This window comes from Plecotus auritus, assembly GCF_963455305.1.
Source record: "Plecotus auritus genome assembly, chromosome: 8".
Taxonomy (NCBI): Eukaryota; Metazoa; Chordata; class Mammalia; order Chiroptera; family Vespertilionidae; genus Plecotus; species Plecotus auritus.
In genome coordinates this window covers 6,059,946-6,081,286 of record NC_137782.1, presented here as the reverse complement: position 1 = coordinate 6,081,286, position 21,341 = coordinate 6,059,946, and the positions used below count along the sequence as shown (strand labels likewise).

The window sequence follows — 21,341 nt, the reverse complement described above, 5'->3', positions numbered from 1 at the left end:
TCACTCTTCATAGGGTTGGAGGCAGGTAGCAGTTTTTACTTCCTCTTCATTGCCAGTCCCACACCCCGAAGATTCATCCCTTCAAAGGATGTCTTCAGATTATACCACCTGCTGCCTCTTTCTGTGGCAGCTCTGCACTGTTTTCCGGATAATGCCATCTCCTTCACTCAACCCAACCGCTTTTTCACGGTTCGTCATCCCCTTGTGTCTTTATTTCCCTCCGTACTGAGTTTATATTCTATTGTCCATCCCTGTAATCAGGCACACTGGTGCACATACCCGCAACCCTCGTGTCTGCCTCCTTGCTTTATACTTACCCAGTAAAGCCTGGGTCCCAGTTACATCCATTCTGTCCCACCTCTCCCCTGCCCCTGAGCAACTCCATGGGGATATAGACAACCACACAGCCACTCTGGCTCCTAATGCACCGTGCTGACTACTAGCCAGCTCCCCTTTAAATTGTCCTGATCAGTACACTCTCCCACCCTCCAGCTTAACTATTCCACACCTTCTCTCTCAAATGCCTTTCTCCAAAACCTCCCTCCTCACTCAGTGCATAGCTTCTCTTCTTAGTTCAATTGCAATAGAAGCAATCGAGGATAAACATCTGTATCTTGCTCCTGCCAAATCTATGCACATGTCTCTGTGGCTACCCATATATTCTATCTTTTCTCCTATGGTTGTTTCTGCCCCTATCTAAGGCCTGTTCTTCATTCCCTCTTGCTTGCTCAAGAATACTTCCAAACTTAAAAGCACACATAACCAAATAGAAGCTTCTTTAGGCAGTCTATCCTCCAGCTGTAATCATCTTCTTTTTATGGCAGAAATTCTAAAAAGTATTCCCATACCCTCTTCTCCCTGATTTCTCATATTTTAGTCTCCTGGAGGAGTGCCCACTCGGGCTTCCATTCCCACCCGTCCACGGAAGCAGTACTGTGCAGGCCACAACCAGCCTCCCTGTTGTCAAATCGAATGGTTAGTTCTCAGACGCTAACTCCTCATTTTGAAACACTATTTGACATGGCTTCCAAAATACCACACTTTTCCTCCTATCTCTGACAATGTCTTTCCTTTGCTAGTTTTCCTTCTTCTGTCCCAGGGCTAATTCCCAGGATTTGTATTACCTTCCTGTTATACCCTCTGCCTAAAGGCGTTTCCTTCTGTTCGATGACTTTAAATAATATTTCTGGAATAATAATCCCAAAATTTGCACCTACCGCCTCATTTAGCCAGTGGTCTACCAGGTACTTCCACTTTGAGATCCTCTAGGCCTCTCAAGGTCAAGTCCAAAGCAGAACCCATGATTTCTCTCCTCAACCCCCAAACTACTCCTGCTTGTTTTCCCCACCTCAGCAAATCGCATGGCCTTCTGTCCAGTTATTCAGGCTAAAAACCTGACAACCTTCCTTCATTATCTCCTCTTCATCTCAAACTAATAATCAGAAAATTTTATTGGCCATTTCCATACAATAGATCCTAAACCTGACCACACCTCACTGCCTGAACCTTCCTTCAATGGCCTCCTGATGGCTCCGCTGCTTCGAGAGTGGGGCCTCTATAGTCTGTTCTTCATGCAGCAGCCAGAGTCATCTTTGTAAGAGACAAATTAGGCCCTGTTCTTTTTTTTTTTTTTTTTTTTATATATTTTATTGATTTTTTTACAGAGAGGAAGAGAGAGGGATAGAGAGTTAGAAACATCGATGGGAGAGAAACATCGATCAGCTGCCTCCTGCACACCTCCCACTGGGGATGTGCCCGCAACCAAGGTACATGCCCTTGACCGGAATCGAACCTGGGACCTTTCAGTCCGCAGGCCGACGCTCTATCCACTGAGCCAAACCGGTTTCGGCAGGCCCTGTTCTTTGATTGCTCAGCACCCGCCACATGCCTGCCTTTGTTCGTATAACAAAAGGTGCAATCCTACCCTAGTCCATAAAGCTCACTGCTCTGGGCCTTGACACCTCTCCGGCTTCTGTCCCAGTCGCTCCAGCATTCCTGCTGGGTTTGCATTCATGAGCAGCCCAGGAGTTTCTGCTCCATACCCCACGGCCTGAGAGGCTCACGCTGCACATATGTGCATGGCTTGCAAAAGGCATCTGTGACATTCTGTCTAAGCTGGCCTCCCCTCTACCAATCCCTGCCTTCATCTACTTGATAATATAGTCTATATTGGTTTATTCATTTACCAAAACAGGAACTTGGCCTTTTTCCCCCCAATATATCCTCAGAATCTAGAACACATAAGACACATGATAAGTGCTCAATAGATAATTGTGCAATTAGTAATTGGGTTTTGCATACATGCCTATGTGGAAACACATGCATGTACATGCACACGCACACACAGGCACACAGGCACACACATGCACACACATCTCAGATGATTGTCATTTCAGGTGCTACACAGAAAATGGAATACACTCTTTTGCTTCCATCTCTTAGTGACAATCTGTGTGTAAAATAAGAATAATTTTAATACCTCAGAGGCAATGCTGTGCTTCTGAGGCTCAGCAGAGGGGATAAGCTGGTTAACCGGCTCCAAGGACTCATGTTCCCCATTCAGCACGTGTACCTGCGTGAGGTCACAGCAACTGTGCTTCCCTCAAACACACACACACAACGTACACGACACGCATAGATTAAAACTGATTTCCTTAAACCTCCTATTGTGGTGATTGCTACTGTTTCCACAGGGAGAGAGTGGGCTCTCCCACTCCTGGAATTCTGGGGTCACTTTAAAAAAAAAGCTCTAGCCAGAGATATCACACAGGGTAGTCTTGCAACTGATGCTTTATAGGCAATTACTCCATGTTTTTAAAGCATAAAAACACCAAAACCTAGAGTGTTTTACCCTAACTTTGGGATAAAACTGGTTTGACAAACATATTTGCTCTTAGTATGATGGTTGATGTATTTTTATCAGAACTCATTAAAGGGGGGCAGAGAAGGGAGGAAAAGGGAAAAACATTGGTGGTGGCTCGTTTATTCTCCTACTGACTTCACTTCCCAAACCCTGTTAGATGGCCCCTCTAACAGGCATCTATTTGGTAAGCCCGAGAACAGAGCTGGCTTATAAAATACTGTTAAATGTGGAAAACAGCAATGGAATGAATCTAAGTTTCATATGTATTTTACAGGAAAACACAGTACAAATTTTGTCAGTCGCTACGACCCCCGCTTCAATAGCTGGATACAGCTTCCACCCATGCAGGAAAGGTAAGTGATCATTTCTCGTGCTGGAATCCCTGTGCGGCTGCACAGGAAGCCTGGGTGCTGGGAGGTCTGCCCTGAGGAGGCATGCTCCGGGGAACCGGTGAGAGGCAGATGGGGCAACATGCAAACCATGGGCTGGCCGGTGTGGATGAGCTGCCTTGGTAGCTGAAAGGAGGAAAAGAATCAGGGAAGTCAATGACTGACCCTCAATAGGAAGAAAACAATTGTACGGCTGTTCTTCCTTCCCACATTGTACGGCTGTTCTTCCTTCCCACATTGTATGGCTGTTCTTCCTTCCCACATTGTATGGCTGTTCTTCCTTCCCACATTGTATGGCTGTTCTTACTTTCCCACATTGTACGGCTGTTCTTCCTTCCCACATTGTACGGCTGTTCTTCCTTCCCACATTGTACGGCTGTTTTTCCTTCCCATATTGTATGGCTGTTCTTACTTTCCCACATTGTACGGCTGTTCTTCCTTCCCACATTGTACGGCTGTTCTTCCTTCCCACATTGTACGGCTGTTCTTCCTTCCCACATTGTACGGCTGTTCTTCCTTCCCACATTGTACGGCTGTTCTTCCTTCCCACATTGTACGGCTGTTCTCCCTTCCCACATTGTATGGCTGTTCTCCCTTTCCCACATTGTATGGCTGTTCTTCCTTCCCACGTTGTATGGCTGTTCTCCCTTTCCCACGTTGTATGGCTGTTCTTCCTTCCCACATTGTACGGCTGTTCTCCCTTTCCCACATTATATGTCACCATTGGCTTTAGGGCAAGCAGAGCTCCACGCTCACTGGCTATCCCACTCTCCTTGGCTGTGACATATTTAAATCCTAATTGAAATATAAAACATCGTGTTCACAGTGATGTGCGTTTTGATGCTCAGATTTCAGTATTAAACTTTTCAAGTCTCTCTGATTCAAATCCTTCCCATTTGCCTCCTCAGCTATCTTTCCATCCTACATTCAAGAACAGGTCCCTTGTTAGCTTTGAAATAACGAGTTTTGTAAGGCGTCCTCTCATTTTTCCTAGACCGTGTTCATTTCACCCAGGTCTCCTAGTGCCAAAGGTCATGGTGACAGCTACACTTACACCTCCTGGGCTCTCCTGGCTGTTCCTTAGGCATGAGGCCATGTCTCAGTGCGCTGTGCAAGTTCACATGCTAAATTTTCCGCACTTCGTTCTTGTCAAACAGTATCTCCACATCCTCCTGAGCAGATTCCTCAGTCTAACTGTAACCATAATCGACCACCTATTTTCTGGATTGAATTAGTTAAGAAATAATTTCTTATTTTTTTCATGACCCTTCACCTTAACGGTTCCTTTTTTTTAAAAGCATGCAATCAGATTGCACTGAGATCAAATTAGATCCTTAATCATATATTCTCAGTTAAAAAGAAATTTTCAGACCTAGCCGGTTTGGCTCAGTGGATAGAGCATTGGCCTGAGGACCAAAGGATCCCGGGTTCAATTCCGGTCGAGGGCGTGAACCTGGGTTGCAGGCTCCTCCCCAGCCCGGGCCCGGTCAGGGCTCGTGCAGGAGGCAACCCATCGATGTGTTTCTCTCACATCGATATTTCTCTCAGTCATTCCCTCTCTCTTCCACTCTCTCTAAAAATCAATGAACAAATATCCTCGGGTGAGGATTTAAAAAAAAATAAAAGGAATTTTCAGATCGTACCATTCATTCAAAAACGGACATTACTACAGGAAGACGATGAATCTCTGCTATAAAGAAACTTACCCTGTATTCCATGTACACAGAGTAAGACTTTCTTATAGGACACTAAGGGCTGCACACCGAAAATAATGAGGCACGTTATGTTGAAAGGATCGCAGACACGTTTAGGGATGTCTAGTCGAAAGGTACGTCAACCGATGACTCTGAGCCGGTTAACGCCCTGCCATACCGCTCAGCCTGCCCGTCCCTGTGCCGGGGCACATGCTAGTGAAAGCCTCCGGGGGTCTTTCTTCCCGTGTCTCACGTGTGGGGCTTCTCTCCTGGTTGATGTTATCATGGCCACATCACTTCACCCTTTCATCCACACCATTCAAAAAAGTTTCACTGAAGCCACAGTTGAAAAGTGACCATCAGTAACGTATTTGAAATGTCAGCATCTCCCCACCCCGGTCCCCCTCGCTGGGGGCCGTGCACCACGATCGTTAACCTTCACGCCTGGGTTTGGGAGGCATAACTCACGTCGCGGTCAATTATCTCACTGGAGAGCCCCTCGGGATGAGACGTGCGGCTGCAAAAACCTAATTAGTAATTTTTTCAAATGTGCATTGTTTACTTGATCCTCGATAATGACTTCCTCGGAGGCACTCTGGCCTCTCCTGGTGGGGTCCGACTTAGACGATTCTGAGCAGCTCATTGACCTGATAAAAAGGCCCGCCATGGTCCGTCGGCGCCCGGCAGCCGCCGATGACAGGATGGACTGTCTAACGTTTCTCCCCGAGTCATTATGGTACATCATGTCAGGTCCCTGGTAAGAGGGGTTGTTTTTTTTTTTACATTGAGAACAATCAACTCGATAGAGCAAATAAAGAGCTCCTGGCCGAGCGGAGGGGCAAAGGCAGCGCTCACGGATGCCCCGTCAATCTTCCAGCTCCGCGTCTCCTATGGGTTGGCTGACCCAGGCGGCAACCCATAACTGAAAGGGAGACGTTTCTGTCTTCGCTGCCATTCAAAATAGCAAGAATGGGCACTATTCACATGGTCTAATTGGTGATTAAACAAAGAAGGAGAAAACCAGGACGTAGGAGACACAGGCTATAGATCAGAAGAGAATTTCCTTAAACGTTTAAGTGAGTTTATTCGCATTGTACAGATCATGAATCAAACTCACCAGAAGTTTCCCAGGCCACCCCACTCTGTTAGCTGCTACCAAACTGCTAATTATGTTACCAAGCGGGTTGAGAAGAATAGAAACAAGTTGGCAACCACTCCGGGGTAACCCACTCTCTGCCTCACAGAGCTGGCGGGACAGATGCCTAGGCCAGCGTACCTCAGTAGCGCATCCGGTAGAGTATGGTCAAGTGCAGAATACCACCCCAGGTCACCCGGGGCATGTGCACACGGCCTCAGGCTTCCTCCACCACAGGTCCGCTCCTCAACTGCCTGCCTGCCGCCTATGAATTTACTGACGGAAATGATTAAACGAAAATATAAATGTCAATGTCATGCAGATGGGTTGTTTTGATCGCGGATTTAGGATTTGGTTCTCCAGAAAGAAGATGAGGGCAAAAATGAAAACTTGACTCAATAGAAACGCTTTGATGACTTTAAATTTTTTTTATTAAAAATAGGCATTTTAGGTACTATTCTTATGGAGATCTTATTCCCTAGCTAGTGAGGGGAGAGGGGCCAGTTCCACTACCAAAGCTTGAGTAGAGGGTTTGCATACTTGTCATGATTGATGGGAAGAAGAAGAAAAAGCAGTTTGGAGCACAGAAACAAAGCATACGTTTCACCGAGTAAGTGAAATCTAGAAGCAAATACATCAGAAATTTCCCAAATTTAACTATTTGTTTCTGGAAGCCTTACAAGAGACAATATTCTGTTTGAAAATCTATTGTTGCTTTAAGCTGATGATGAAATTCAAAACTGCAAGCTGAGATGAGGTGGTGATTATTCAATCTCAGGCTGTAGATATAAACTGACCGTCCCAAGGGTCAGAAGGACAGGGGAAAAACCAGTATAATATTCAGGATTTGATGCATGTTTATAGACGTTACCGTCGTCCTTTGTAACTTATCTCAACCCTTTGAGCATTAGCTGTGGCGGTGGAGTAAGGGGGATCTTGTAGGGGGGAGAGATGAACAATTTAAAATACACTGTAATCCCATTAAGGAATCTTGAATCATCCTAACTTACTTTTCCAAAAAGAGTCTAAATAGCCCTGACCGGTTTGGCTCAGTGGATAGAGCGTCGGCCTGCGGACTGAAGGGTCCCGGGTTCGATTCCGGTCAAGGGCATGTACCTTGGTTGCGGGCACATCCCCAGTGGGAGGTGTGCAGAAGGCAGCTGATCGATGTTTCTCTCTCATCGATGTTTCTAACTCTCTATCCCTCTCCCTTCCTCTCTGTAAAAAAACAATAAAATATATTTAAAAAAAAAAAAAAAGAGTCTAAATAGCCTCCACAGGTGTGCCCCTAGGTGCAGAGGCAGGGCAGGGAACACGCCCAGGAGACCTGGCCGGGGCAGATTTGCGCCTGGAGCAAACGCTCCGAGTGGCTGACAGGCCCTGACCCGGTGTGTCTGTGACGCGTGTCGTGAAGGCTGACTCTGGCCACGCAAGGGATGGAGTCAGCGACTCGGCGTCTTCGCTGCCAGAAATGCTACAGGAATAGGCACTTTTCGTCAGGAAGGGAAACCTCCTGGGCTGTCTTTTCCCAGTTAGATCCTAACAGTGGCACTGTGTGGATAAAGCCCGGAGTACACATGGAGCATCCAATGAGGAACACGTCGGCTAGAAGAGAGCCGTCCTGGCAGGCTGCTCAGGGCCACAGTGGGGACGGAAGGGGAAGTGTGAACATTGAAATGTAGACGTAGACGATGAAAGGAGATCACGCTCCCAAAGAGGGATCCTCTTCGCATGCTCCACTACCAACGCTTGCATGGAGGGTTTGCATGCTTGTCATGATGGATGGGCATTTTTTCATAGACCAATATACTAGTATAGTGCGTAGAAGAACTCACCACCTTACTGCCCACATAGTCCAAATTACTTTTAAATGGCATCGTAGTGAAATTCCTAATTATTTCAGAGGCTCCAAGACCTGCCACAGGCTCACATGGGAAAGGGACCCTGATCTATCCTGTTTCAATGGTGCAAAGAAATATATCAATGTCTACATTTTTATAGACATGTGTCAGTCTTCTCAATGAATCGTTCTACATGAGGAGGTAAAATCACCGGTAAAATCATCCTGACTTATCCTATTTCGTAAGAGAGCAGTAGAAATCTGGCTAGAGAAATGAAAAGATTCATCTTACAACTAAAACTGTGTACCCTTTGACCAACCACTTCCCCATCTACATGCACTGAATTCTGTAATTGTTTTTAAACCTAATTTTATACTTCAATGGGTTTTTACTCCTCTATCCCAGAAACCCCAATTTTTTTAGGTTTGTGTGCCTGTGAAAATACGATTAAATCTTCCTCCAAAACCTTTCTCCATATTCTTCCCCCAAAATGCACATATGCAAAACACATTTTAGTGCAATTTCGAAAGAGCTTCCTGGACTCCTCAGAAAACACAGCCCAGGTTAACCACTCTTACTTTGTGAAACCTGTCCCGCCTGCTCTTCATTCTCCTTCCCACAGGTTCCTGCCTCCTTTTTGCATCATTGTTGTTTATCCTCCTCCTGAATTTTCCCCAGCACGTATGTGTTTCAAAAGCATCAAGAAAAATATAGAAAAAAAACCAAATATAGCCAAAATACTACTTCGGGACTGTGAGAAATAACCGATCCATATGATCCCACAATCCCACTTCTGCATGTCCGAAGGAACCCAAGTCAGTATCTTGAAGAGCTTTCTGTACTCCCGTGTCATTGTAGCATTATTCACTATAGCCAAGATGTGAGAACAGCCTTGTCTGTCCACAGATACGTGGGTAAAGAAAACATGGTGTATGCATAAAATAGAATATTACTCAGCCATAGAATTGAAGGAAATCCTGCCATTTGAAACGGAAAGTCATTATGCTGAGTGAAAGAAGCCAGATGGAGAAAGACAAACACTGTATGATGTCACTTATATGTGGAATCTTAAAAATGTTGAGCTTAACGGAAACAGACTAGAATGGTGATTGCCCGGGACTAGGGGCAGGGGTGAGGGGGAGTGGTCGGTCAAAGGGTACACAATTTTAGTGGTAAGATGAGTAAGTTCTGAGGATCTGATGTCTGGTGACTATAGTTAATAGTGGGTTATACGCTTGAAATTTGCTAAGAGAGTAGATCTTAAGTGTTCTCATAAAAAAAATGGGGGGTAACTATGTCAGGTGATGGATGTGTTAATTAACTTCATAGTGGAAATCCTTTTACAATGCATGCATGTATTAAACCATCACATTCTACACTTTACATATATTATAATTTTATTTGTCAATTATACTTCAATAAAGCTGGAAATAAAATAAAACTGAATACATCACCATATATAGCATTTATCATACCTATATGATAATAAGTCATCTACACAAATAAAAAATTTAGTTGTCACTTAAAATGTAAGGGTGGGCAAAAGAAGGTTTACAGTTGTGAGAAAGCAAAACAGGATTTATTATATTATTATTTATTTATTAATTATTGTATTGTTTACTTGTATTATCTCTTTTATTATTATTATTTCATATCCTTACTTATGATTTGTCTTTTAGGTAATGATGGCTGGTAATTTAACCAATGAGCAACAAAAGTGGATACTTAAACAATACTGTAAACCTACTTTGGCCCCACCCTTGTGTAATTGAGAAAAATGTATATGCAAATATTTTTAAATTTTATTTTTCAATTACATTTAACATTATTTTGTATTGGTTTCAGGTGTACAGGATAGCAGTTAGGCAATCATATACGTTACAAAGTGTTATCCCCAATATTTCAAGTAACCACCTGCCACCCTACATAGTTATTACAATATTGTTGAGCATATTCCTTATGCTTTACTTTACATCTCGGTGACTATTTTATAACTACCAATTAATACTTCTTAATCCCTTCACCTTTTTCACCCAGTCCCTCAACCCCCCTCACCTCTTACAGCTGTCAGTCTGTTCTCTGAATCTATGAGTGTGTTTCTATTTTGTTTGCTTGATTATTTTGTTCTTTAGATTCCACATATAACTGAATTCACTTGGTATTTGTCTTCCTCTGCCTGACTTATTTCACTTAGCATAATACCTTCTAGGTCCATCCATGCTGCTGCAAATGGTAAGATTTTATTATTTTTTATGGCCAAATAATATTCCATGGTATGTGTACCACAGCTTTTTTATCCACTCATCTATTGATGGGCACTTACTTGGATTGCTTCCAAATCTTGGCTATTGTAAATAATGCTGCAGTAAACATAGGGGTGCATACATCCTTTTAAATTCGTGTTTGGGGTTCCTTCAGACATATACCCAGAGATGGAATCACTGGGTCATAAGGCAGTTCCATTTTTAATTTTTTGAGGAACCTCCACACATCTTGATGGCTGATGTTTAAAAACATATTCAGGTAATATTGACTGATGGGTCCTGAGCATGAACCAAACACTGCGCACTGTAACAAGCATTTTACATGTGTATTTGCAAATAACCCTGTAAGGAAGGCACCATCATCAACTCCATGTTACAGATGAGCAATCTGAGTCTAAGAGGGGTTAAGGAATGTGTCAAAGGCCACACACCCAGTAAATCATAGAGCCAGGCAATCTTATTCCAGAGACCAAACAGCTCATCAAGATGCTACAAAGAGGTTTGGGCTCTTTGTAAACACAACTTGGAAAATCTCCAAACCATATAGGTGTACCTGATAAAAACTTCCTGGGACTTCTCATCTTGCTGTTGACATTGTCCAAGAGGCTTAGCATCAATTTTTATGAAGATCATAATTCATCAAACATAAGTTATACTCTCTGTAAGAGGCTCGGCATTTAACAATTGTACTTTGTCAATATGGGACCACATGTTACCCTTATGAAGATACTAGAGGCCCAGTGCACGAATTTGTGCAAGAGCAGGCCTTCCTTCCCCTGGCTGCCAGCGCCCGCTTCCCTCTGGCACCCGGGACCTGGGCTTCCCTTGCAGCCCCGGCTTCAGAAGGTCATCTGAAAGGACTTCCAGTCTAATTAGCATATTATGCTTTTATTATTATAGATAATTCTAGTAGCATCAATGAGAAAAAGAAGCAAAGGGTCACAGATTTGCATAAGGTTTCAATCTAGTTTTCCTAACCTTTATTCTCCCTCAGCCCTCATATCTTTTTTTTTTAAATATATTTGTATTTATTTCAGAGAGGAAGGGAGAGGAAGAGAAAGGTAGAAGCATCAATGATGAGAGAATCATGGATTGGCTGCCTCCTGCACACCCCTACTGAGGAATGGAGCCCACAGCCCTGGCATGTGCCCTATCTGGGAATCGAACTGTAACCTCCTGGTTCATAGGTTGATGCTCAACCACTGAGCCACACCAAGTGGGCGGTTCTCATAACTTATTAGTTACCAAGTCGTGCATCTTCCTTTAAAATACCTTTTTTGTCACCCCTTTCCATGTCTTCTACTAAAATTCCAATTTACGCCTTTAACACCTCACTCCTGGATTATGGTCTACCTCACATTGGTCTTCTTGTCTCCAATCCTTTTGACACAGCTTGCATCTTATGCTTTTGGTGACATAGTGAGATAATATAATAAAGAGCCTCTCTTGAAAAGAGACTAAAACATATCCCATAGCTTTGTAAGAATCAACACCAAATATTACATAGATGAAATTCCTGCAATGGGTTATATAACAGCAACTTTTCAACACTATATTCAGTTCACAAAAGTTTCTCTATTTGCCGTAGTACTGGATGGGGGGAGAAAAAAAATGATAATTGAAGAAAAATTTTGATGATGTAGTTCTCTTATAAATTGGGAACAATGACCCTTGAAGGACCATAAAGAAAGTGAATGTCAAGATAATTTATTATTGTTATATTATCTACCTCATTTTTCACTTTATCTTACTGAGCTATGATATCCTTCCAGGGTACCAAATACCCCAAACATCAGTGAACACTTTTCCAGTGTATGAAGTAAGATAAAAAGAGCTCAAACAAAGAGTTAGTGAATTGCCCCTCTGCTGTTACTTTAATATCAGAAATGTTAACCGGAATGGGCCATGCATGTGATCACTGGAGAAGGTCTCAGATCTAGAAGGTAGCCGTCTGTGTGATTTCCAAAGGGTGGCAACCCTTTCGGAAGCTGAATACACCTCCTTTCCCCGGCCCACTGGGCTCCTTTTGTGATTTACGGTGGATTGTTGTTTTCATTCCAGAAGAGCCAGTTTCTACGCATGTCGGTTGGACAAACATTTATACGTTATTGGTGGAAGGAATGAAACCGGCTATTTGTCCAGCGTGGAGTGCTATAACCTAGAAACAAACGAATGGCGTTATGTGTCCTCTTTGCCACAGCCTCTGGCAGCTCACGCAGGAGCGGTGCACAATGGGAAAATATACATTTCAGGCGAGTCATTCCCCCACTGTCTGCTACAAGGTTCAGTTCCAAGGCACTTTCTTGACTTGTATGTATATGTTTAATTCACAGGGGGTGTACACAATGGAGAATATGTCCCGTGGCTATATTGCTATGACCCTGTGATGGACGTCTGGGCTCGCAAACAAGATATGAACACAAAACGCGCCATCCACACCTTGGCTGTCATGAATGACCGCTTGTATGCAATTGGAGGAAATCATTTGAAAGGTCTTTTTTAAGAAATCACAATAGCATTTGCATGTCACGTTTCTCGCTAAGGGGGTGTCTCGTTAGATAATCATAGTTAATTTACCAGTACCGTTGGGCAAACATCTATTTTGGCTCCCCTACAGGATAGGATTATTTTTAATTTACCACACATATTAAGGAAATGAATAATAATGTCTACAGAAAATTTAAAAATGAAAGCATTAATAACTGAAAAAGGCACAAACAATTTGTTGTAACAATGAATTCAGTAAAAATAAATTATTCCTTATCAACAAAGTTATAGTAATGGATTTTGACCACAAAATTGTTTTCTCTAGTAATCATAAAAACTTTAGTCAGAGCTGTGCAAAGTAGCTAATATGTGATTTTTCTTAAGGAAAACACGTAGAATTTCATGTCTACATTTAGAATTATCTCTTTTAAGGCCCATCATGATTCTCAAAGTTTTTCTATTTGCGTTTTTTTAAATAAAAGCACCTGCTTAAAGCACAGCATCTTTAGAGCCATGTCTTGGTTCCTCTCTTTCTCCACATGTGTGCATGACTACATATTTTTGTAGTGTATGCGCATATATGTAACTGTATGTGCAGTTATATGACATTGAGCTTGATAGGAAAGCAGAGAGATGAATGCTCTTGAGATTGTTATTAGCTGCTTTGGGCCTCAGTTTCCTCATCTGAAAATGAAGAAACTGGTCTAGTTGGTCTCTAACAACTCCTGAAGCTCTGACCTTCCAGGATCCGTGAAATTGAACTCAATGAGAACGAGGCCATCTGGGTATGGTAGATAAGGCCCATCTGAGCACTTACGTTTCAATTAGATAAACAGCTTTTAAAAAATGCCTTAGACATAGACTTTTTCTATTTTTCTTGATACATATTTGCCCCTAAAGATAATAAAGACCAGACAAGTATAACTTTAATGTAAATATATCCAAGTTCATATTGAATCAGAGTGTCATTTCCTGGTCTCTGCCGCTCATCTTAGAGCTCTCCCAGTGGAGGAGGGTTATATTTACTGCTGCTACTCTCCCCCTTTATTTTTCTCCTTCGCTGGCGCTCCTTCATGTCAGCACATACTCCATGGCCTTTACCTCCACATGTTTTACATTAACTTTGTAGTTGCCTGCATTGAAACATGATTTCTACTAATTTCTTTGCACAAGAATGCCTCTTTTAGGAACTTTTCATATTTATGGTTATACTTGGACAGGAAAGATTTGAGTAATGACAACCTAAGTGAAAAATAGCGCACACACACATCAAATTAGGCTGGCTCAGGGAGGCCTTGTGGCTTAGAGGAAAGGGTGTGGGCGTTGCATCTAAGCTTAGATTTGAATCCCAGTTGTGCACTTACAGCTGTGTAAGTCACTTACCCTTACATCTGTACATGGGATAATAGTGATCCTTTCCTTGGTAGTTGTGAGGATTACAGTCCATGAATTTACTTGGTACAGAGAAGACACACATATTCTCATACGATGCCTCTAGGACCTTAGAACCAGGAATTTGCCCAAATCTTCATTCCCAGTATGTATGCTTCAGAAACTGTCACCAGTTATCTTAATGGTAAAGGAAAGAAAATATACCACAGAGTTGCGGTAAGCACATTACTCTGTTGTTCCCGAATCTATGTGATTTCTTTTATGTAAAAAGTTGGTGGCTTGAAATACTCCGTCAGCCTCTTCAAGAATGAAAACTATTCTACTTTTTGGCCTACCTTGTCAATTAATTTGAAGAGTCCAGTATGTCAGTTTATTTATATTATGTGCATTATAATGGTCAGCTAGCAAATATCCATGCCATACATTTAACTAGGAAAAAAAATCATTAAAGACGTAGTTTTTCAATGACCGTGAAACTTTCACTAGGGATTTGTTGACCGCCTAAATTAAAGGCAGGGATCCAATAGAGTCCCGTAACCTAAGTTGTTCTCTGTGACCTAGTGGTGCCCCAGCCACTGAGAAACTTTTTCAGAAGTGTGGGGAGAAGCCCTTCAGTGGAAGTTAGCCCCCTACTCGAAACCTTGATCCTTAGTAGATATGGAACCGGTTCACATCGTCATGGCTGTTTATAAACATAGGGAGGCTGCCAAAAAGGTAAAATATGCTGAACAACCAATTTTAATTAATTAAACATTTTGAGAAGTTTAAAGATTCATTTAAGAAAAGCAAAATAGCCCAGCCTGTGTGGCTCAGTGGTTGAGCATCAACCTATGAACCAGGAGGTCATGGTTCAATTCCCAGTCAGGGCATATTCCTGGCTTGCAGGCTAGATTCCCAGTAGGGGGCATGCAGGAGGTGGCTGATAAATGGTTCTCTTTCATCATTGATGTCTCTCTCTCTCTCTCTCTCTCTCTCTCTCTCCTCTTCCTTCCTCTCTGAAATCAATAAAAAAATTTTTTAAAAAAAGCAATATAGTTTAGTCTATAAAAGTGAGGGAGTTTAGTCTACAAAACTTTAAAGCCTGTTCACTTAGATTCAAATATCAGTCTGTCTACTTGTGGGTCATGTGACTTACTCAAGTCATTAACTCTGTCCCTCAGTTTCCGCATCTATAAAATGAATATAATGGTATCACTATCTCATAGGATGACTGATGGGATTCATTGAGTTCACTTATAGAAAGTGTATTAATAAGCTAGTTGTTTAGCTTATTAAAGCACTCTATAAAATGCTTACTTTAACTGTTATTATTTTAAGCCTTTTAAAAAAGTTTTAATAAACCATTTCGAATAAAAGCTACCCCCCATATAATCAACCAAGGATATCTAGTCAGGTATTCTTGCTTTCAATTAATCTGGAACACCCAGAGTCGGGTTGTTTGTTTGCTGTCTGTTGGTTTTAGGTCTTTCTGACACTTCTAATTTCACCGGTAAGTGTAAGCATGCATGCCTTCAAGACGCATTATCTGCTTCTGGCTCTAGACCAGTGGTCGGCAAACTCATAAGTCAACAGAGCCAAATATCAACAGTACAACGATTGAAATTTCTTTTGAGAGCCAACTTTTTTAAACTTAAACTTCTTCTAACGCCACTTCTTCAAAATAGACTCGCCCGGGCCGTGGTATTTTGTGGAAGAGCCACACTCAAGGGGCCAAAGAGCCACATGTGGCTCGCGAGCCGCAGTTTGCCGACCACTGCTCTAGACCCTTTCTAAAAAGAAGCCCTGGCCTTCAGGTTGGACCGTGAGCGTCTGTCTTTCGTAATTCCATTCTGCTATGTCCCTCAGGCTTTTCCCACCTCGATGTCATGCTCGTGGAATGCTATGACCCCAAAGGCGACCAGTGGAACATTCTCCAGACCCCTATCTTGGAGGGTCGCAGCGGCCCCGGCTGTGCGGTGCTTGACGACAGCATTTACCTCGTGGGAGGCTACAGCTGGAGCATGGTACGTCCGCACTGAGCTGCTCCTCCTCCTCCTGGTTTGTGTTTACTTACTTGTTTTGCTTTCGCATTCATTTCAGCTTTTTTTAAAAATCTTTATCGTTGAAAGTATTACCCATGTCCCCCTTCTCCCCGCACTGACCTCTTTTAGCCCTTCCTCCCCCACCCCCACCTTCACCACTCTATTGTCTGTGTCCTTGGGTAATGGATATAGTTATGCATAAATGCATACAAGTTCTTTGGTTGTTTCCCTCAAAATGTGTTACCACCCATGCATGTACCTCTTAAGAGTATCATGCTCAAAAAAAAAAAAAACAAAAGAAAAGAAATAATAATAATAATAAAGGGTATCGCGCTTAGATGCAAACAGTAAATTACTTCAGTCATGGAGTCAGTGTGGTTGCGGTAGGGCTGGCTTGCTCTCTGATCAGCTGTGTCATAAATGGGTTAGGTCTCTGGTTCTCCCCTTCCCCATGCTGTTGCATTTCTGTCTTTCCAAGGAAAAGTCAGACTAAAGTGGCTTCATAAATGTTCTGTTGAAATGGTTCGGATAGGAGAGTCTGAAAAGTTCCTGCCCACTAAGGCATGAAAGTGGAAATCAGTTGTTTAATATCCACAGATTCTGGTTAGGATATGTAATTTGCCATTGTGCTCCACTTTCCCCCCTTTATCATTAAGTCTCCAAACGCACCCCAACATTCAGAGTACAGTGGACCCTCATTTAACACACCATCCAACTTCAACATCCATCAACATTTTGCCATACTTACCCCAATTATCCTTCAAAATTGTTTTACTGAAGCAATTTGAAGCAAATTCTAGACATCATATTATTTTATTCTAAATGTGTCAGTATTTATCTTTTTAAAAGTATTCATTTATGTAAACACAGTCCCTATCACACCCAACAAAATCAACAATAATTGCTTTATATCCAAAATAATATTCTCCTATTCATTTTTTAAAAATGTGTTTTTCAAATTGATGAGTTAAAACGAGTCTCACGTGCAGTAGTTGTCAGCTCTTACACATCTCCTACGAAGTGCGACATTGCCTCTCCCCCACTCTTGTTCGATGCCTCTGGCCACTGAAAAAGCCGGGTACATTACATAGGACATCCCGCGTTCTACAGTTGGCTAACGACTGCCTTGTGGCGTCATTTAAAAATCATCTTGTGTCCATATTTCCTATAAACTGGAGGTTAGAGATAAAGGCTTAATGAAATTCAGCTCTTCTTTTAAAAAAAAAATCTGTTATTTATTTTTGGCAAAAACATGTGAGGCTCTATAATTCAACCAACATCACATCAGGTGACACCTAGGGTCTGTGTCTACCATTACTTTTTAAAAGATGACTTTGTATCTTTTTCTATTTATATGTGTTGGTTTTGTAAGATTAATTCGGGGTTGTAGTCATATGAGTTTACTTTTGTTTGCAGCTAACAAGGGAGTTATGTAAAGTTTTGGGGGGAGCCTTAAGAATATATTAGTTATATGGAGGCACGTATGCATTGCCACACATAACTAGAGATCAGTACCTGTGTCTGTTTGCTGGTGCGAATTGCTAGGTGCTGGAGTAGCCAGTTTTGGAACCAGGAGTCACTCTCAGGAAGTGACAGTTAGGTTGGTGGGGAATTTTGTTTGTTGGTTCCCTGCGATACAAAGAAAGCTGCTTCTTTGCCAAAACCGGTTTGGCTCAGTGGATAGAGCGTCAGCCTGTGGACTTAAAGGTCCCAGGTTCGATTCCGGTCAAGGGCACGTAATTTGGTTGCGGGCACATCCCCAGTAGGAGGTGTGCAGGAGGCAGCTGATCGATGTTTCTAACTCTCTATCCCTCTTCTTTCCTCTCTGTAAAAAATCAATAAAATATATTTTTTTTAAAAAAAAAAAAAAGAAAGCTGCTTCGGTCTGGGAATGGAAATGTTATACAAGCACTAACCCCAGAGGCTGACAAAGGGAACAAGCTTTTTGTTTGTTTCCCACGTGGCCTCTTGAAAATAAACCAGTCAGTGTGCGGAGAGATCAGCACACTTTCGCTTGCAGTTCATTTTAACCCGGTTCTGAATCCCAGCGCTAATCCCTTCTACAGCAGTGACATAAAAATGGAAATGTGAGCAACGATCTAAAATCCAATTTACTGTAATCATTTGACTATTTCAGGTGAAATTTTTTAAACTTAACTCAGCAGGATAATTCCTTTTTTTTTTTTTTTTTTTTGGTCAATTATTTTAAGGGATTTGTTGATTATCCAGGATGTTCTAGGTACTTAACTTTTCTTATTAGTTACACACGCATAAAAACCGATTTTAAAAATTTGTCCATCTCCCATTTCCCATTGGATTCAAACAGTGTCAAACCTGCTGCTTTCATGCCGAGGGTTTTAAACGAGAGCAGAGAACTGGTCTTTTCTTGGCGGGGTGGCCGTGACCAGTGAGCTGCCCTGCCAGGTCTCCGAACCCGCGCCCTGAGTGCTCTGTTCTGCCGTTGCAGGGGGCCTACAAGTCGTCCACAATCTGCTACTGTCCAGAGAAAGGCAGCTGGACGGAGCTGGAGGGAGACGTGGCGGAGCCCCTGGCAGGCCCCGCCTGCGCCCCGGTCATCCTGCCCGCCTGCGTCCCTTACAACAAATGACGCCAGGAAGCCCTGGAGTGACAGCGTCCCGCTCTGGGAAACAGCGACAGGTGACCTCTACGACTAGCCGAGGAACAATGCATTCGAACGGTTGCCGATGCTGTACGCGCACCTGCAAGAGAAAAAGACCTCCTGAGCAGATACTGTGTCTGTAACTCGGATCACAACCAACTCCCGGTGGTGACAGACTCTTCCATTTCAGACTGGTTTGAACTTGTCCCAGCTTGACAAACACGCGCCACCCCCCCCCCCCCCGCCACCCCCCGCCGCCCCGTGGATCTGAACTTTCAAAAGGAGAAAGGAAACACACAGACGAGCGCCCGAGAGACCGGCGATCAGTATTGTGCGTTGTAGTCTACCTGCATGTGGTCTTTGTTGACGTTTTGGGGATGTCGTGTTCATGAATGACTCAGAATTGGACCCACTGAAACCCGCGCCCTGCATTACGGGAGTTGCCATTTGATTCCGCATTCCTAACCTGTGGCTCCGTCACAGACTCCATGGCAACACGGTTGTAGAAACTCATGGCAGGTTAAAGAGCAGCACTCCTGTCGCTATAGAACCTGATTTCACATACCTTCTGCCCCTTCCAACCTCGGGGGCGAGAGAGGAGGAGGAGGCTGGCTCTTGTAGCCATTGCTTTCCGCCCTGGAGGCTCCATGCCAGCCAGAGTCATCGTTTCTGTGTCCTCGATTTTGTCTGAAAGATTAAAAGAAAATACACTATGTCACTATTCGGTCCATGGAGTCTTGCTCTTTTTTTTTTTTTTTTTTTTGCAGAATATAAGCAAGTGGTGAACACCCGATATTTGCTCCACATGGTAGGCTTGGCAGGCAAGTCATACAGCATTGTGTTTTCTGTTGGGTAACATATCTGACCCAAGCTTAACCCACGAGGAAAACTGGGAGATAGCTTCCAGGAATTCAGGAGCAAAAAGAAAGAGTAATTTCTGTTATGACAGTCCCAGTTGTCTCTCTGTCCCTAAAACACATGACCTACGAGAGCCACGGGAGCAAACGATCGCTCCTAACAAACCCGTCCCCCTCGTCCGCGCCGTGGCTCTAGAAAGGGCTGTAGATTTGGCTCTAGGAAAGCCCGTGACTCACCCTGGTCATTCCCCCAACCCATCCTACACGTTTGTTACCAGCAGAGGCCCCGAGCTCGGCGAGGTGGGCAGTTGTTCGGTGTGTTCTGGAGCCGGGGAGTTCAGGCCCAGGAGGGCAGGAGGCCAGGAGATGGTCTCAGTGGGGCCAGTCAAACCAACAAAACTGGCAGCAACGTGAGTTTGATGTTCAGTCCCTTCGGATCTGGAAAACATCCGATAGGAGTGAATAAAACCTAAAATATTTTTTGAGTCACCCAGAGATGTCTGTGAGTCCCTCAGCAAATGTGGCATTCGGAACAGCAGCCTGGGAAGCCACGGTGAGCTCTCACTGCGGACACGCCAAGGCGGACAGGTGTCCCGGAATCCGCTGCGTCTCCACGGTCAAGTGCAATCTTCGTTGTTTTTGTATTTATTTGTATGTTCAGATCCAAAGGATCCGTTGTAAAATACATATAAATATATACCCAGTGCAATCAGCCTTCGTTTCCTTTTCCTTGAAAGCATATGAGTATATAGAAAGCAAGAAAAGGTACAGTAATCTGTGGGAAAGTCCCCGCTGACATCCTGAAGAGAACTAGGTCTGCTCCGAACCTTTCGCCGTCACCTGTCACCACCCAGTCTGAATGTCGCAGTTTATACGCGGATATTTGCTTTGCTTACACTTGTTCTTCCTTTATTTTTTATTTCTAACTAAAATAAATAAAAAGCATTTACGAGGACAATAAATAAAGCTTTCTGTACTTCAGAAGGACACAAACTATTAGTGGGAAATGAATAAATAAGTCACAGAGGATGTAAATTTTGTACAGTATTAGAATGTGTAAATTAAGCTTGCTTGGAAGGGGGGAACTTGAAATAAAAACTTTATGTACTAATTCAATTGTCTCTATCTTCCTACTTAGAAAGCCTCTGTATAAATCTCTGCGTTGACTTGTTTAAATGTTTGTAACATCTAAATGCCTACATGTTTTTATTCTGCAGTACACTTTACAAGTTGATTTAGCTTCCCGGCAGTATATTGTCCATACAGTATGGACAATGCTAAAAAAATATGGAATGTGTCAGGAAAATGTTGAGTTAAAAATAATGAGTTGAATCAGATTTTTCCACTGTTCGAGTGTTACAATGAGGCATGACTTACCCAAGATCTAATAACTAAATATTTATAGAAAGTAGTAGAAGCACCATATGTATTAAACAGTACTTGCACACTTTCTGAAAAACAAGGGAACCACACATTCAATTAGCTACATCCTCTAAATATATAGTATTTCATTTTATTTTTTTTTAAATCTGAAGAAGAGGTTGTGCAGGGCAAGGAAAGAGGCTGTGGCAGGCCACAGGGGAAACTGAGGCATGTATCTGCAGGTAGCAGGTGGGCAACCTTCCAGGTAAAGAGTTATGAAGGGTCGGAAGCTACCTCCTGAAGCTTGCAAGCTAGAAAGAATTTACTGCCATGGTGCCCAACCGAATCTACCATTCTTGGGGATCAAACTCCCAGTTCAAGGGTTATTTGATCCTCCAGGTATTCCATGAAAGCAA

The 21,341-nt window shown here is 42.9% G+C and overlaps 1 protein-coding gene across 2 annotated transcripts in view; it reads left to right on the top strand.

Moving 5' to 3' along the window:
• KLHL14 (kelch like family member 14) overlaps positions 1-20,636 on the top strand; it is a 103,735-nt gene extending 83,099 nt beyond the window's left edge. Inside the window, exons 5-9 of one of the 2 annotated variants that reach the window (XM_080684212.1) lie at positions 3,138-3,216; positions 12,248-12,438; positions 12,520-12,678; positions 15,911-16,068; positions 18,554-20,636. In XM_080684212.1, coding sequence (XP_080540338.1) covers positions 3,138-3,216; positions 12,248-12,438; positions 12,520-12,678; positions 15,911-16,068; positions 18,554-18,694 — 728 coding nt within the window. In that variant the 3' untranslated portion in view covers positions 18,695-20,636. Of the gene's footprint in view, positions 1-3,137; positions 3,217-12,247; positions 12,439-12,519; positions 12,679-15,910; positions 16,103-18,553 lie in introns of both variants that reach the window. The other variant, XM_080684213.1, reaches the window with a different exon arrangement.
• Positions 20,637-21,341: the final 705 nt, after the last annotated feature.